The following is an 18,883-nucleotide window of genomic DNA, read 5'->3' on the forward strand; positions in this document are numbered from 1 at the left end:
AAATTGTGCATCAATTCGAGATGTTACATATTCAATCTGTAGTGAGAAAGGTGTATTCAATTTGCCATTTCATATTTTAAATCCCTCCCAAATATTCGGAGTTGCCATTTCAACAACATCTTTCTGAAAATAATGATCAACTGCACTTGCTCATGCATTGTATTACATGTATAATAAAATAATATGTTAAGGTTTATCGTTTCTGACAAGACTCTTAATCAAAGACGTCACATGTTGGATTCAGATGCAGTATCAAATTCTAGTATCTCATAAGACAGACAAGGGGACCTTGCCAGATCCGACAAAAACTTTCCTTGATTAAGAGTGCAGAGAAGGAAATGACTGTGTCTGATTGTTACAATGTTAAGTGTCGGATAAAACAGATTTTGTGCGGTAAAAATCCGACAAGCCCTTCCATGAAAATCTACTAGCCCCCCCCCCCACCCGATCTGCAATTATGCATGGTATAAATGGTAAAACTTTGTCATTATCGTTACTACCATGGAAACCTTGATTGTTATTGGTTGTGGGCCAATTACTATAACTGTCAGGGCAAAGCTCCAATAATATTGTAAAGAAAGACATCCTTTTTATGTAACGGCCCCTCAGATCACTGTTGATATCTTCAGCAACCCCTGACTGTTCGAAGAGCTTGTTTCGATCGCCGATAGCATTCAGAAATGCTTCTGGATATCGCCACTCGACATGCTCAAACCCAGAGCTACTGCTATCTTCTGTAACATGTCTTGATTGCCAACGTTTAGCCGCCATGATATTTGTCACTGCAGATTGTTACCTCGAAAGACTACATGCATATAAACCATCTTAACCCCCAGCAACACAACTTACGAGGGGGAAGGGTTTTTATATTCTCTTTTATTGCAATCGTTCTTGCCGAAAATTCCATTCAATGTCTTCGATCTGTAACTACCGCGAATAAAAGAAATTGGGTAGCGACCAAAGGTGAAGACCGTGAAAGACTGAAAAAAAAATCGAAGGTTGATCGCACCGTGCGAAGGGTCTTCTTCTTCGTCTTTTGTCAGAGATAAATCCCCTTTGAGCAATAGGTATTCGACTCCTTCGAATCATGCTCGTTAAAGACTTCACTGACAGTATGGCAATTGTGTTGTAATAGCACCGTAATATCGCATCCCAATAATGTTACACGTGTAAATTAAGAAAGACCTCGTTTTTTTCTTACTTAAATACTAGTACACTGTCGCGAAAGTGGCAACCTTATTCACCTTGTAAAAAGATCTACATTAAAGTACTTAAAACTTCAAAATACGTCCTTCTTCGAGTTAGAGCGAATGATGGTCTGTGTTTCATTCCAATACGTTTTATGTGATGAGAATATGAATTGAAGAGGTTACTTTCAAGCTGCATGTAACGTAATATCTAATGGACATTATCAATATCATCCATCAGTAACTGTTGAAAGATTTTTTTTCCTTAATTATCTGTCAGAAAGCTTAAACAATGAAGGCGCCAATAATGTATTGCCTATAATACCTTTTTTCCACATGATTTTTTTAGTTAGCTGTGTGTCCAAAATTTAATAGGAAATTGGGTGAAACGCCGTATGAACATTTTACATTTCATGGCTTCAAAATGAGAACAGACCGACTGTTTTCTGATGGACATTGAATTTAGAATTATAGACCAAAAATTTGGGTATCTTCAACGCTTAAAGATTTGAATTCAAATCATTGATAATTCATAAGGAAATTATTGAGGACTCAAACAAAATCGAGATTTTGACTGCAAGGGTTTGATTGTCAAAATAACCTCATGGGTTTTTTTTTATATACTCACTGTTAAGGTGAGCGAAGTGGTCCACTTTTTTTAATTTCAAGACAAGAAGTGCAGTAAGAACGCTGATCAATATCTGCCCAATTATTAAGATGATTCTAAATTTAGTTTGAATTACACAATGATTCATTATTTAAAAAAAGATGAATGAAAATCTAATTGGTTAATTATGTACATATTAACACATTAGATTTTGAATCGTCTTTAATCCGTACTTTCCTGAAATAATCATACACAGCAAAAAATGTGGTGTTAACCGGTGTACATAGAGGACCACACCATTTATTTTACACCGGTGTTAAATTGGTGGTGTTAGTTTTACACATATAGGTGTTATTACAACACCTATGGTTGTTACATTTACCCTCTTTGGTGTTATGTTCAATCTCTAGGGTGTTATTTTAACACCTCAGGGTGTGGTCCTCTATTAACACCAATTGGTGTCAGTTTTAACACCACAGTTTTTACAACGTAGTATGTTATAATTCATTCGTCTGTAATATCGTGCTAACTTGAAAAACAACTACTTCATGACACACTAATCATAATAATTATTAGATTTCTTAATATTAACAAGATAATCATGAAGCAAAAGTAAGGGCGATATGACTTTCCCTCTAACCCAATGTATAAATGCATCGAGCATTTCGTGGAAAGTGGAAATGGCGCAATGAAATTGGAAATACATTGAATTATCATTATCATTGTAATAATTATAGTAGGAACATTTATCAGCAAGCCAAAATTTATTCTCGCATCATCACACTCTCGATTATACATGCGGGATTACCAGGGCCGACATGAATTCTACACGTTGGTATTGTGTAACTTCCGTTTTAACAGTGTATATTTTTCATTTACAAAAGAATCGCATTATCTTCTAATTCGTACATCATTCTTTATTCGCGCGTGTGGGAAGTAATTTGATAAACAATGACAACCGATGAATAAACATTATGAATGCTTCGTTTACTTGTCTCATGCCAGGATTGCCCCCCCCCCTCAGTTCATTTTCTTTCGGTTTTATTTCTCAGGGATTATTATTATACAGTATAGGAGAAAATCAACTTTCAGTACTGTGTGCGGTACATAAACAAAATATAAACGTACATGTACACTGTACATGATCAGCGGCAGAACGACAGATGTGTGAGAAATTGATTTATATTTCGATATTTTGTTCGTGTGAACGTATTTACACAGACGAGAGGTTGTCTCATCGTAGACGATCTGGTTATTGTACATGTAAATTCTCCACTCCTAAAAGAAATTAAGAAATATATATGATACTAAAAAATATGCACATATTCCTTGTGAAGACATTGTATACCCGTAAACAATATTTGAGGAGAGAAGAGGCGACAATGGCCATCAAAAATAAGCTTTTAGCGGCTGCAATAAACTAAGCGTATGCCTACATAAAAACTATCTAAATATATCTACAGTATAAATCATAATGACATTGTGAACGTGAGGATTTAAGATTGTCATATTCATAACGTGAGATAAAAATAAACATATCTTCATTAAGACGATCGTAAGTTTTTTTTATGGTTTCGACATGTTTACAAAACAGAAACCTCGAGAAAATTCGATGTTTAATTACATGTATGCTTACTAGTTTTATAGTTTCACGTCTTTCTTTGTTTATTACCTCCTTTTACTTGTTTCCATGATGGTGAATGTCTTACCTGAGTCGTATTTGCCTCGCAACGTATCAGATTCTCTGTTTGAAGTGATGTACAGGATGGAAGAGACGAGGAAAAACGCCACCAAGATGGATGTTCTTGATAGCCAAGGCTTGTTGAGTGTGCCGATGTTGCTCTGGTCTCGTCCCCCGAGACCTACTCTGTGGCGCCAGGGTGGTTTCCTGAGGCGGCCAGACCTCCTCACCGGCCGAGGTCTGACTGCCACTTCTTGTGGTTGCATTGCTCTGAATGGGGACAACAAAAATACAGGAAAAGTTAATGATACCGTACAATTATTACGATTATCCCAGCAATGAAATAACGAACATTTGCATGGGGGGAGTAATACATTCTTTCTGTAGACTCAGCATCATCAGTAGATCAAGATAAGGGTACACGGTGTCGTGGTGCTGGTGATGATGATGATGGGGGCGGTGACAATGATAGTTGCGGTAGTGGAGATGGTGGTTGTGTTGTTGATGATGATGATGATGATAAAGATCATGATAAGGAGGAGGATGATGATGAGGAGGATGAGGAGGAAGATGATAATGATGATGATGAGGATGATGATGATGATGATGATTGTGGTGGTGTTGGTGGTGTTGGTGGTGGTGGTGGTGGATGCGGTGGTGAAGGTGATTAATGTATTGTGTGGTATAATGATAAAAGATACAGAAAACAGTGGTCAGGTAGAGGACGAAGGGATAATTAGAACGACATTACTAATAAGATAACTATCAGTGATTCAGAATGCAACAACAAATATTTCGGAAAACAAAAAAAAATACTAAAAACGAAACGTGCATTCTCGAACCCGAATTGGAAAGTGTACGAATTCTTGCATATTTAGGTGGTTTGTACAAATTCATCATTAACATGATGATGTTGACGACGATGGTGACTGATGATAATGATGCTGATGATGACGATGGTGATGATAATGGTAATGATGGTGATGATGGTGATGATGATGATGATGACGATGATCACGACGTTGATGATGACGACAGTGATGGTAATGATGGTGATGATGACGACGGCGATGATGACGATGGTGATGATGATGGTAATGATGGAGACGATGGTGATGATGATGATGATGATGATGATGATGATGATGATGATGATGATTACGATGGTGTGATGGCGATGATGATGATAATGAATATGAATGAATATTATGGCATATGACTGAGAAAATTGAAATTAATCATAAAAAAATCCAAGATATTACGAGATATTGCACTTTTGCAGTTGCACTTCTCGTATTAAATTTGGGGGTTAGAATGTGAGCAGATACTACTTTATTGTGATATAAATACTGATGTCCTCATCAAGATCAGTAATCATTCAATAATTTGTATCATTATTATTATTCATTCAATGATTTGTATTATCAAATGTTATTTGTTTAGTCAATTATCGTCATCGATGCTGTTGATTTTGTTGATGATATAAGATAAATAATCTTTATTTAGCACAAAATATAAAAGAAACCCCAGTTTTAGCAACTTACAAAGCCCATCTCTTTACCAAAAAACAAAATGTGCGAATTCCCTTGCCAAGCTACCCAAAAATTCAAATTTAAATCAATATGTTATTTATCGCTTAAGTTTAGATGCAAAAATGATATTGATAAAATAAGATATTCCTAAAAAATAGGATTTCCTTTTAAATCATTTTTTTAAATCAAGGATATGGCATTTAATAGGATTGAACATCAATGCCCATTGAATCTCATTCATATTTCACCTTGTTATGTATCAAATTAGATCAAGGTCTCGTTGCTTTAAACTTACCACAGGCCTAGATTGTGCAGAAATATTCTTGTATAGGTATCATTGTTCATAATTTATAATCAAACTCATGGATTCGAATGGCACTAACAAATTTGCAATATTTTTGTTCGACACAGAAGGTGTTCAGACTCATGCATATACTCTCGTCCTGTACCATCACAAAAGCCGCTTTTAATCTGGCCGGATATACAAAGTCTGGATAGCATTAGCACTATTATGACTATATAATATAATGTGCAATAAAATTTCTCTTTTCTGCGGTTTGACTTATAGGTTAATATTGTGCATGTAGACTAATCAAAGAGTACAAGCCATACCAAATGTTTTAAAAAAAATAATGTTTCACGTGTTGTCTCGGTCTTTCTTTATTCTATTTTTGTTCTATTTCATAATAATGATTTATTGGATAGGCCTTCTGTATGCCATGTCAAGCCAGCAATTTTAAGAATTTTGCAGGCAATATTGACTATTGTTTTTATCGCCCAGCATATTGGGATCACATTTCACAATCATCTCTGATATTTTGTACATAGATATTGTGAAATCTAAACGGAAAGATGGGTCGACTAGGCCTACCCCCAAAACATTCTTCGCTACCTCATTCGGTTTGCATTTTGTGCACGAGCTCAAAATGATGCGGTGTTGTGTTATCGTTACCCAATGATCTAGAATCTAGATCACATGGTGATAGGGCTATTGTTACCGTAGATCTCTACCCCCGCGCCTCCCCAAGCAAAACACACTTTTTATCATAGATCTAAACAGATATTTTCAATGATTGTTTGATGCTGAAAAATGCCATTTAATTAAAATTTAGCAATTCACTCCAATCTGAAAGCAAACCTGCTAAAATAAATTTGAAGTCTAAACCAAATTTGAATAAAAAATGAAATAGGGGCCTGATTATAGCCAGGGATAGATCGACATCTAATCTAGATCTTGACGATATCATCATGATTACAAATGTCGCCAGGGTGAGAAGGGGAAAGTCCTGCAGACGTTATCATTAAAAAAATTTAATGTTAGCCCAAAAATGATATTAATAGGGCCTAATAACTTTACTAAAGAAAAAGCGAAGCAAACCACTGTCGCGCCACAGTCTTTTTATCATACAGAGCACAATTGCAAGTCACAAAAAAAATCTGAATCCCGTTTTCTTTCTCCGAATGAGGAGAGGAATTCCCCACGAAAATCCAAAGAAAACAAAATGTTGACAGTGGAATTACTCATCTCAAGACGAGACAGAAGAGCGAGAGAAACAAGGGCAAAGGAGTGACAGCAACATCATTCATCACCGCTTCCAAAAATACAGGCACCTCCGCATCCCACGACACCAATCCTTTTTTTTAAGTCAAGAACAGCTTTCCTATCATGATTAGGAGTCTTAAAACTCTGTTTATAAATTTAGTTAACGAAATAAAAATACAAAAACACACATATACAGTTGTTATTTACCTTATTGAGTGTTCATTTCCCTTCATAAAGATTTCCTTGTTTCCTTAAAAGTAAAAGTAAAATCCAGTTATTGTCCGTGTTTGTGTATTTTGCGAGTTTCTTGTCTTTGGCGGCTGCTGGCAGGCAGTGTTTTGTGCACCTTTTTTGTGGCGGTTGCATGCATGCACGCTATGGTAAACGTATGCGCGAGCGCGTTGTCTGCTGCTCATCCATTGCCCACTGTACTGTAACAGCGCGCGCTGTAAAGACCGATCGTTGCTAGGGACAACCGCTGCACAAAATGCATGGAAGGATAACGGGACTTCATTTAATCAATTTCTTCAAGAAGTTACGTCACAAAGGAAACTCCCCGGAGAGAAAAAGGTAGATACAATAGCCTTTACAAAAAGATATATTCACGAGTCGGAGGCTCATTATTAATTAAAATTAGGGGGACGTCGTGTTTATTGGGTGCTTGGAAAAACACCGGGATCATCTCCAAGTCAGCAAATAAATATTCACGCGAGAAAATAGACTTTGTCTGCATTCTCAGGTGTCGTAAACAATAAACAAAGAATAGTTAATACTGACGTTAAATTTTCTATGGCTTTGTAATTGATGAATCGAGCATACACAGTTAAATTGAAAAGAAAAACCTGTATGTAATAATTTCCATTATCATCTTTTTTATCATTAATCTTAATGCGTTAAGAGCCATTTCCTCTTTTTCTAAAGAAATTTTCATTTTATTTTTTTCGAGGGAAGTGGTTTAATGCAAGTACTTTTTTGTGTGTTACCACGGTAATTATTATTATTTGAACTACTTTCTCTTATTTTGGTCGCTTATTCGTTTTATTTTGATATTTGTGGATTACTTGTTTTAAGTTTGTTTTCTGCGTCCGTCTCGTTTATTTTTATATAGTTGTATATATAGTTTGTTTATAATTAGTATCGAAACTACGTTTAGGGGCTTGCCTTCTCTACAAGCTTTTGCTTTTCTTGGCAAGTCCCTCCGTTCATTTCTTGTTTCTTTTCATTGATAAAATTACTGCAACAAATTGTACTTTTGTTTAATTTATATTCAACATTTGTTACGAAATTTCATATGTATTGCTACTTTGATTGTATTTTGAAAAAAAATGTTGAACGGAAATAAATAAATCTAAATCTAAATGTCTATTTAAAGCGTTTTTTTATTTCATATTCATGTCAATACGCGAATAATAATTCGTCTCTATCCAAATATGCAGGATGTTACGCAATAAAAACGCCGTTTAAATTTTCATACCATATTTACCAAACGAATTTTACAGTAGTTTTATAAAGCTTAAACGAATATTTAGAATCTAAAACAACGAAGTTTAATTTTTAATATCTAAAATAAATCATTAACATGTTTAATGAACTATAAGCATGATTAAATAAACTGTTAAACTGCTGTAGAATTCATTCTCTCTTCATCTAATCTCCCTAATAATTCATATTTTCCTCCCTCCCCTTTCATGACTATCTCCCTTGCTCTCTATACAAATATCACCATCTCTTTCCTTCTCTTTAAAGGGAGGCTCCAGGCTGGAAAATAAATAGAGCAAACTTCACAGAGGAAAATGCTGAAAATTCGCATAAATAATATGATAAGAAATTACGAAATTATTGAATTTTAAAATTTAGCAATATATTTTGAAAACAGTTAGGCCTATATGCACGTTGTCATGAATATTTATTAGATAGACTGATGATGTCGGATCCCCACTTTCCTTGTATGTTATATGAAATCATAATTACTTTATTTGTTAATACATGTGTGAATGGTTTTGCAGCAATAAATATCTAATGCAGTTAATCAGTTGTTATTCTAATAGTTTGGTTCTTGAAAGAAAAAAAAATGAATGAACCTAATTTCATATAATAAAATACAAAAGAACAAGTGGGGATATGACATCAGTGTATTCGTTGAATATTCATGAAGACATGCCTGTTTCACCGGAATAATGCAAATATTTGAAATGCCATAACTTTGTCATTCCTCGTCCGATTTTGATCAAACTTTCAGTGTTTTGTTTGTCTGATTTTTCTTAATCTGCTCAAAAAATATTATATTCAGCCTGGAGTACCCCCTTTAACCGAACCACACTCCCTCTATCTATTGATTGCTTCGCACTTTCTCACCTTATATCATTATTTCCCACAATGCCACCTGTCATGATGCCACCACTGTCATGACAGTGCGCCACAACATCATAGCTTTCTTTTTTCTTGACATTTTGTTATCTTCATTTAATTACGTTTCGTCATTACTGTCACAGGACGTCAATGAATAAATAGTTAGTGGACAGAAAACAAAAACTGACAATGCTCAAAAAGCTAATTTGGTTTTACATGTTCATGTTGTACAAAAGTGAATAAAAATAATGATTTAAAAAAGTTTCATGACAAAGTAAACGAAAAGCGGTAATTTTTCATTATATACACAGACGACAGAGAGGTAAATTGATTAGTATTTCGTCTGGAGTGAACATTAAGATCCATTCAGATGCACTGTGTAAAACATTAATCCGTAAGTTCTCTCAAATTTGATTACGGTTATGTTAGGAATCGCGGCAATTTTTACCATTGATATAAATTTCACCCCACCCCCCCCCCTGCTCCCTTTTTACCCATCTCAAATCTCAATCCCCCTCTCACTCACTCACTCACTCAAACACTTTCTAGCACATTCACAATCCATCCTAAATCATTATCAAACAGAGAAAGTGTGTATCATTATCATGATTATCAAACAGAGAAAGTGTGTATCATTCTCAGAGAAAGAGAGAAAACGCATCCATAATAGAAACAAAGTTGGACAATATTGAATTATTGAATTCAATATGAGAAGGAGGTCTATATAGTCTAGTGGTTAAGACTATCGTCTTTCAATCTGAGGGACGTGGGTTCAATTCCTAGCCATGGCGTTTTTTCCTTCAGCAAGAAATTATCTACATTGTACTCTGCACCGGATGGGTGTTTCATAAAGCTGTTCGAAAGTTAAGAACGACTGGTGATCCTTTCTTGTGGTAAATGGTATACACCCAAAATGTTCATTCATGGTTTAGCGCGAAGAGAGGTTCACCCGTTGTTCTAAAAGTCGCTTAAAAATGCGAATAACTTTATAAAACGCCCACCAAGTGAGGTAAATGGGTACCGGCAGGAAGTAATAATTCATTAAAAAGCTGTGAACACCGGAATCGGTAGACGAGCTTATATAGCCGGGTCATGGGAGGGCCTTAACAAGGTGGATATACGTGCGCTGCACAAATCCTATATTATTTATCAAAAGCATGGAAAGAAACTGAAATGGATGTTAATTCAAAATAAAAATTCATCCTAAGCCCCCCCCCCTCATTTAACTATACATTATTCATCAAACTATTGCTCTCCAAAAATATTGCCATCAGAGAATTTACGCTTCCCCGACGAACGACAGATTCAAGAACATAGAAAATGTATTGTCAATCGCCCTTCATGACAATGAACAACCAAGGAGTCTTTGTCGAAAAAAAAACATGGTGAATCAAAACAGCAGCTCCGTTGTCTGAACTCTAGAAAAAAAATTAAATCTTTTCGTCAGATCCGAAACTTAGGACGAAACTGCTAATTCGACTTACCAATTTTCGACAAAGACCTCCAGGCTGTTCTTTTACTGTAATCTGACAGGCATTTTTCAAATCTGCTGGCGTTGCAGTTGTAAAAATCCTTTCTTTCCCATAGAAAACGCAGACAACAATACGACCAACTTTTCCCCAAATGTTGATTCGGGCAAGATTCTGAAGTCAATTCACTGAGACCATGGTCAAACTCTGCGCTTATGGGAAGCCATTTTTTGGTTAACATTGGATATTTATCTTAATTTTTTTACGGTGCTTTTTCCTAATGCTGTAATGGTGATGAAAACAAATATCTTATTCATCCTTCCCAGGCAGCTATAATGATTTCAATGTCAAAACAACTGATAAATCAAACATCAACTGTTAGAGATTGTATGTCTCAATTGGCTATCCATAGTTATAGATCACAATAGACAAGAGTTAAAATTAAACCCGACTTCAGAATACGTGTATATTTATATTCTGACCGATTCCGACCACGCATCTCAATTTGATTTGTTGATTTGAACTTGGAAGAAACGCTTCCTTCCTGCTCTTTCTTTATACCTAGAAATTGATTATGGTGTCCGAGAAAAGAGAAAGGTGGAGGGCACTTTGGAAAAAATCTCGAACGAATTGACCTTTTGGTTTGAATCCCATGGAGACACCTTAAAAGCAACATTTGGACAGGAAGCGCCCTACAGGTGATTCCTGAAGGCCACGGCTAAAGTATTTAATATTCATAGCCTGGCGATAGTGGCGCAGGGGAAGGGGGTGCAGGGGGGGTATGTGTGCCCCTTCTCGTCTGAAATGGGTTCCGGTGGAAAGTGACGCGGCGGGTGAGCTGTGGCGTAATGAGCTAATATTTTGAGGGGACATACTAAATATGGATTACGAGGCGAAACTTAACAAAAAAAACCTCGCGAGAGAGCCGAAATGTGAACATTTTTATTACCCATTTTTCCAAAAGATTTTAATAATGAATATTAGAAAAATAATATCAATCACCCTTTTCTTATTTTCCTAATCAAAACTTTATAGATAGTGGAACTCTGACAACTAACAATGCACCCCCCCCCCTTCCAATATAGATTTAGATTTATATATCCCTTGCGCGTAATGAAAGTACCATAGAAAGGAAGAGATGAACATAAGCAGGGAAGGAGAAGCAGCAAACAAACAACCCAACAAGGATACAAACTGAAATACTGACCAAGGAACAAAATAAAAAAATGTTTGGGGGGCTTGAAAAAAGTTGAGGGTTTATAGGCCTACAACATCTCGAAAAGGGGTGAATGCAGCCCCCCCCCCCCCCTCTTTATATCAAGACAAGGCGGTGCCACCGAATTTGTAGACAGAAAAACAACTTTGATAAGGCAGACAAATTCAAATATAATTTTTCAAGGGTATCATTTGGGATTCGGATATTACAGAATACAAACTCGTCTGTTATTACCCCCTTCCTTTGTGTGGGTGTGTATGCGTGTTTGTCTCTCTCTCTATTTCTTTCTATCTTTCTTTTTATTCAAAAAAAATTCAATCCTTTCCGGGTTGACTCGGTATTATATCAAATGCAAATTAATAATGCATTTGAGTTTGTTGGACACACCCAGTCCCCTACTAAAAAGCTACATCTCTTCATCGAAGAATTAGTCTGAGGATAACACGCGTTAACATACTAATTCTGAGAGCTTTACTTCCCGCAATTTCTGACAAGGGGAAGGATGGCGCCGAAAGAATCGCAAGCTAAGACAAAAAGAAAAAAAGGAAGTAACGTGTATTGTTAATTGTTGAAACAACAACGGTAAATTGGGAAGGATTGGAGAAGTTTGATACCTCGGACTGTCGCGACAGACGTTGTAACAGAATCATTGGTGATAATTGCCGAGATGGATTGATGGGACAAAAAAAGAAGAGAAAATTGTTTGAATTAAAGGAGGAGGAGGGGGTAATAACAAAGATGAAATCATAAGAAGAATAACAGTAACTAGAAGAAGGGAAAGGTGATGACGGTGAGGTGGAAGAGAAGGGAGAAGAAGTTGGATATGAAGAGGGTGAGAAAAATGAAGAGCAAGAAAAACAACAATCGCCCAACAATAAGTTGATGATGGTAATTGTGTTGTTGTTGTTGCTGTTGTTGTTGTTGTTGTTGTGAGTATGAAAAGAACAAAATAACAAGAACACAATTAAGAAGAAAAGATCGAGGAAGGAGAGCTAATAAAAGGAAGTATGAAATCTAATTCAGATACAGAAAATAATTGTATCCATCACCTGCATGCATGATGTACAATGCTTTAGGATATTTTTTTTTATAAAACGAACAAAACCTTAAAATAGCCCCTTATATAGATGTAATTTATTTTTGCCTTGTGGACAGTTGTACGCACTTGCACCTGTCGTGCTGAATTTAGCACCTATTATTAGTTCAAGTTCTCTCATTTTACTCTGTGCGAAGCAGAAGGAAATAGGTGTTAATCATACAAATTAATGCAGGGTCAAAATGAAACATTAATGGGGATTCAAAAAAACAAAGGGGAAATCTATCTGAGCATGCTCTGTCAGCAGAAATTAAGGAATGTGCATGTGCAGAGCAAGTTTATCTGAATCTGCTCAATTCTCTTCGATTTTTCGAAAGTGCCCTTATGCACCTGAAAACAGATTTAAGAAACGGCCCATGCACACAAATGAAACAGTCAAGGCATTTTGAAGAAAATGGGCGTGGCTATATTCTAGGGCATAATCATTCCGTCACTTCGTTATACATTGGACGGTATTTTAGGGTTGTCCCTACTGGCAATAACACAGTGTCCCATAGTGTGTGCCACAGTGTGTTCAGTGTGGAACACAGTGTGAAATCACATTCACACTGTTAAATTCGAACATTTCAACAGTGTGAATCACATATTCACACAGTCGACTATGTGAACACACTGTGAACAGTCACACTGTCGAGGTGTCCACAGTGTGAAACTCCCTTCACACTGTTGAATTTGAGCAGTGTGCATGTTTTCACATGGTTCACTATTTGAACACACTATGATCTGACAGTGTTTTATCCAGCAGGGGAAAAAATTACATCAGCGCAGTTTATCCAACTCCCTCTCCCCCCCCCCACAAAAAAGAGAATGATTAAGATATTAGAGGGATAATCACTTTATACCACCCCCCCCCCCTTGTGTTTTATGCACTCCATACTCCAATCAACAGCATAAGTTTTTAGCAAAACCAGGCTACAAAAAGTTACAATCGTTCAGGTGACTCAAGTCCCAGTTGCTTTTTTTTACCCAACCTAAAGACAACCCGAAAAAGAATTGTGGCCAACGTTTGCCGAGAACGCGTGCGATTGTGAACCCATTTTTCTGCGAACTCAGAATTGAGTTTCCTAACCGACTCGCGTCCAGTGAAATTCAAGACTGGCAGAGAAGTGTTATGTTACCAGTCTTGTCACCTCATTCCTCGTCATCACAATGAAAAGCCTGTTTTCCGGTAATTTTATTAGTAATCAATTATACATTATATTACCATTACTACACACGTTCAACTGAATAGAGTTGGGATGTGGACTGAAAACTTCACTGTAAAGACTACGGTGTTAAAACTGACACCCGAACCAACACCAATTGGTGTTAATAGAGGACCACACCCTGGGGTGTTAAAATTACACCCTAGAGATTAAACATAACACCAAAGAGTGTATATGTAACAACAAAAGGTGTTGTAATAACACCTATAGGTGTAAAACTAACACAACCAATTTAACACCGGTGTAAAATAACTGGTGTGGTCCTCTTTGTACACCGGTTAACACCACAGTTTTTGCTGTGTTGCTTCATTCTCCAAAACTATTGCGTTCAGTTTAATTGTTTTATTTTTGTTTTGTTTAAGAGTAAAATAAATAATGAGAGGAAAATGAATAAATTTGCCACTTCCATTAATAGAGTACAAAACATGTCGTGATGTCGCGTGATGTGCATATCATTATCTGTGAAAATAAATGAATATTTACAATGCTTCATTTTTCTAATTTTACTTTTTATTTCGAAAAATTTATAAGCCTTTGTTGTTTGATTTTTCTCTTTTTTCCAATTCAAATTTCTACTGGTCCAACGGGGAATCGGCCTTGACCTTACATAGAAATGAGCAAATAAGCATAGCATTTTATGCACAATAGGCTTCTATCGCGAGGGGTCGATTGTATTTTTTTGTATATGCATTTCATTGATTACTTATAATTATTTGTTTATTATTCATCCATATTTATCTGTTTCTTTTTATATAAATACATACATACATCCATTCATGCTTCCTTTCGCATTTATACATGTATATCCTGCTTTTGTAGGCCTATATAAAGGTAATAATTTTTTTCACTCCCATTTCCAGCCTTTTTGATACACATCAAATTTATTTTCATTTGGATTTCACTCGAATTGGAGGGACAGAGAATTGACAATTTAACCTTTCGGGTGACATCTGATGTCCAGCCGTTGCACCACCCCCTCCCCAATAAAAAACAAACTCCCTCCCTCCCCCCTCCCTTCTTCTCCCTTGGACCGGTAAACAAATCATATGTTCCTCATTTCATGGCGTTAAAACATTTTGTGGCCTGTCTAAACATTGCATGTCTTCAGCCATGTCAACGCACTCTCAGAAATCTAAACTTAGACGAGAAAGTACGAGGAGAGAGATGCGAGGGTCGAAGAAAAATATACCTTCAAAATCCTCGGGTAATCCGCGGCAAAACAAACGTGCTAAGGATTTTCCCATAGATCTCATTCTCTTGAAATACATATTTCTCTCATTTTTTTTAAAGTCTGTCATGATGTATTCTAAGTGATGTAAATTTTTGGGTTTTTGAGACAATGAAAACTTGTGAAATGCCGGAATTGTTTTAGAAAAAGGGCAAGTTTGTGTACTATATTCATTGCTAGCTTAATCATCATTATACGTGATGTAACTATAAGCATAAAAAAACTTTCGCTATGAAATTCTAAATGTGCATGCAAAAGTATTATATCGAAACTTTAATATGATATAAACAAGTGGAATGCCTCTGGCCGTCTCACCTGCATCACGCGATTCAACATAGCAGCAGTGCTGACTTTGAAAACTACTATAACTCGCACAAGATGTTCAGTGATACTTGGTTACTCTTATTTCCACGTTTTATGAACTAGACCAATACACTTTACAGAGATAGGATGGTAATTCAACAAATATCCCCAATGTTGCCAAAGTTCATTGACTTCACATGACCTTTGACCTTGATCATGTGACCTGAAACTTGCAGAGGATATTCAGTGATACTTGATTACTCTTATGTCCAAGTTTCAAAAGTCAGATCAATAAACTTGCGAAGTTATGATGGTAATTCAACAGATACCCCCATTATGGCCAAAGTTCATTGACCTTTGACCTTGGTCATGTGACCTAAAATGCGCACAGGATGTTCAGTGATATTTGATTACTCTTATGTCCAAGTTTTATGAACTAGACCAACATACTTTTAAAGTTATGATGGTAATTCAACAAATACCCCCCAATTCGGCCAAAGTTCATTGACCCTAAATGACCTTTGACCTTGATCATGTGACCTGAAACTTGCACAGGATGTTCAGTGATACTTGATTACTATTATGTCCAAGTTTCATGAATCAGATTAAAAAACTTTTAAAGTTTTGATTGTAATTCAACAGATACCCCCAAATCGGCCAAAGTTCATTGACCCTAAATGACCTTTGACCTTGGTCATGTGACGTGAAACTCATGCAGGATGTTTGGTGATACTTGATTAACCTTATGTCTAAGTTTAATGAACTAGGTCCATATATTTTTTTCTAAGTTATGATGACATTTCAAAAACTTAACCTCAGGTTAAGATTTTGATGTTGATTCCCCCAACATGGTCTAAGTTCATTGACCCTAAATGACCTTTGACCTTGGTCATGTGACATGAAACTCTAATAGGATGTTCAGTAATACTTGATTAACCTTATGGCCAAGTTTCATGAACTAGGTCCATATACTTTCTAAGTTATGATGTCATTTCAAAAACTTAACCTCAGGTTAAGATTTGATGTTGACGCCGCCGCCGTCGGAAAAGCGGCGCCTATAGTCTCACTCTGCTATGCAGGTGAGACAAAAATTGAAGGACTCTTTTCTGTAGATCATCTGTCATCTATGAACCTGTGTCCCCCCCCCCCACTTAAAGTCCAGGACAGTTATTTCAGATTTATATATTTTTATTTTGTATACGTACAGTATACTGTAAGTTACGTACGGGGGTGAGATGCTAAACCAACATTGAGACGTCACCGTTGTTATTGCTCTATATCATCATTTCTGTATATAGTCAGGTCCAGATTTTAAAAAATGTGCTCAGAAAAAGTGCTTTAGGCATTTTGTGTTAATGCTGATTTATCAATTGTTTTAAGGTAATTCAGGGGTGCTGAACCCAAAAATGCTGTTTGCCAAACTTGATTCCGACGTTTTCACCCTCAAATCGGCAAAAAACAAAATGGCGGCATTTTTAATGCAGTTTCCCATATTAAACGATTTTTATGGGTGATTGTATTTAAAAATTTGGGATCTATGCGTAATTTTTGATACCCAGGGTTGCAAACATAATGTGTCCGATTGATTCGTCAGCCATCTTTAATTCCAAGATGGCTGCCATGATTCAGAGCTGCTGACTTGATAAATAATATGGCAAAATGTTTGATAATTTGGGGGCAATGCTGGCATATTCACATTGGATATCTTTAACGTGTCCGCCATTTTTTCCTCGCCTGCACTAAGTAGCAGAAGCAAGACATGGACGTCGCTTTTCCGACGGCGGCGGCGGCGGCGAAGTCAACATAAAATCTTAACCGCGGTTAAGTTTTTGAAATTTCATAATTTTTAGGGTTTAGATGTCTATTTCATGAAACTTAGGCATGTTAGGATTAAACAAAGTCTATTGACACAGGTTATAGTTACAAAACGTTGTCAAGGTTACCGGGAAATTCAACATAGCGTCCACAACGGCAGTCGTTGTACTATCAAAATTATCAAAAATAAAGTAAATCCTCAAAATCAAAATCATCAAAAAGCTTTCAAGGCAAATAATGAATCAGGACATGTTTACAAGATAGTGTGTCAGAGAATTCAAGATTACCTTCCAAAATGGCGTCTATAATGGACGTTGTAACTTTGAAATGGTCCAAATTCATATAATATCCACCTGGTAGAAATAACTTTGGGGTCTACCGAGAATAAAACAAAAATCATGATTCCAAAGGGAAAAATTACAATGGAAAAATTTCAAGGTTTATCAGTGGTGCAGTTTTGCCCCCCCCCAAAAAAAAATAATAATGATGGCTTAAAAATAGTTGCTATTTCTTAAAAATCTGGCTGCAAAGTTCATATACTATCTACCTACAATGTAAGAACATTTTTTGCCTTTCTCATGATTTCAAGGGTCATATGATATAGGTGAAGATAGATTACAGGTAACCACTGTTGTCCATTTTGTCAAAAAATTGAAGAACGCTCCAAAAATTACATTCAAATTGGCCACCATTGTTACAAAAATGACAATACTTTATATCTCATCTAGTGCCACTATTTTGGTGTCTCGGTTTCTAAGACTCATGAAATTATGTTTGACAAGAATTAGTGACATAATTAGGTGGTGGTGCAACAATAAGTAAACATCCAAAAACAAACTTTAAAAAATAAGGTACACTTTCACCTAAAAATTTCCATAATTCACTGATAAGTATATCAAGACATGTCATTTTTGTGCTCAGGACTATCCTATGGTTTCATGATTAGGGGATTGCAGTCATTTTCACGCAATTTTAGAAGTCGCTTTGGACTTTTTACGAAGAAAAGGAAACTGACCATCTTTTTTATTTGTTCCGATTTATTATTTCAGCCTTCAAACCACTATACATGTAGTGAAGATTTTGTTCACCTAATTATGACTATGTTTAGCTGATGGAAGTATTTTAAGACTCACTTTGAAAGCCAACTTTAAATAATAGGAAAAATGGACCGCTTCATACCATTGTAACTAATCCAAAAGTATTATTCAGCCCTTGAAACCATAGTGTAGACATCAACATCATATTTCCCAAGTGGATTTTAAATAGATTATGTCAATTTTTTAGTATCAGTAGCCATTTTAGACTCCTTAATTGGAAGCCATCTTGGATTTTTAGACATACAGGACCATTGATTGCCCTTGTAACTTATCCTAATGTATTACTTGACCATTTAAACCAAGGGTTAGACAAGATAATCATATACCCCAGGCGGATATTAAACAAACTATGACAGTTTTTAGTTAACAATAGCCATTTTAGACTCCAATTTTGGAAGCCTTTTTGGATTCTTGGACATGCTGGACCTCTGACTGTCCTTGTAACCTGTCCTTATTTATTACTTGACCCTTTAAACCATGGGTTAAACACCAAAATCATATACCCCGGGCTGATACTAAACAAACTATGTCAGTTTTTCGGTGAGAACGGCCTAT

General features: G+C 36.1%; 1 protein-coding gene across 2 annotated transcripts in view; it reads right to left on the reverse strand.

Annotated features, from left to right (window-relative positions):
* Positions 1–18,883, reverse strand: part of LOC121429510 (sodium/potassium/calcium exchanger 2-like) — a 44,212-nt gene that overhangs the window by 14,125 nt on the left and 11,204 nt on the right. Inside the window, exons 1-2 of one of the 2 annotated variants that reach the window (XM_041626571.1) lie at positions 6,758–6,932; positions 3,504–3,745 (exon numbers count right to left, since the gene is read on the reverse strand). In XM_041626571.1, coding sequence (XP_041482505.1) covers positions 3,504–3,745; positions 6,758–6,783 — 268 coding nt within the window. In that variant the 5' untranslated portion in view covers positions 6,784–6,932. Of the gene's footprint in view, positions 1–3,503; positions 3,746–6,757; positions 6,933–18,883 lie in introns of those variants that run through there. The other variant, XM_041626572.1, reaches the window with a different exon arrangement.

The sequence above is a fragment of the Lytechinus variegatus genome, chromosome 16 (genome assembly GCF_018143015.1).
Source record: "Lytechinus variegatus isolate NC3 chromosome 16, Lvar_3.0, whole genome shotgun sequence".
In the NCBI taxonomy this organism is placed as follows: Eukaryota; Metazoa; Echinodermata; class Echinoidea; order Temnopleuroida; family Toxopneustidae; genus Lytechinus; species Lytechinus variegatus.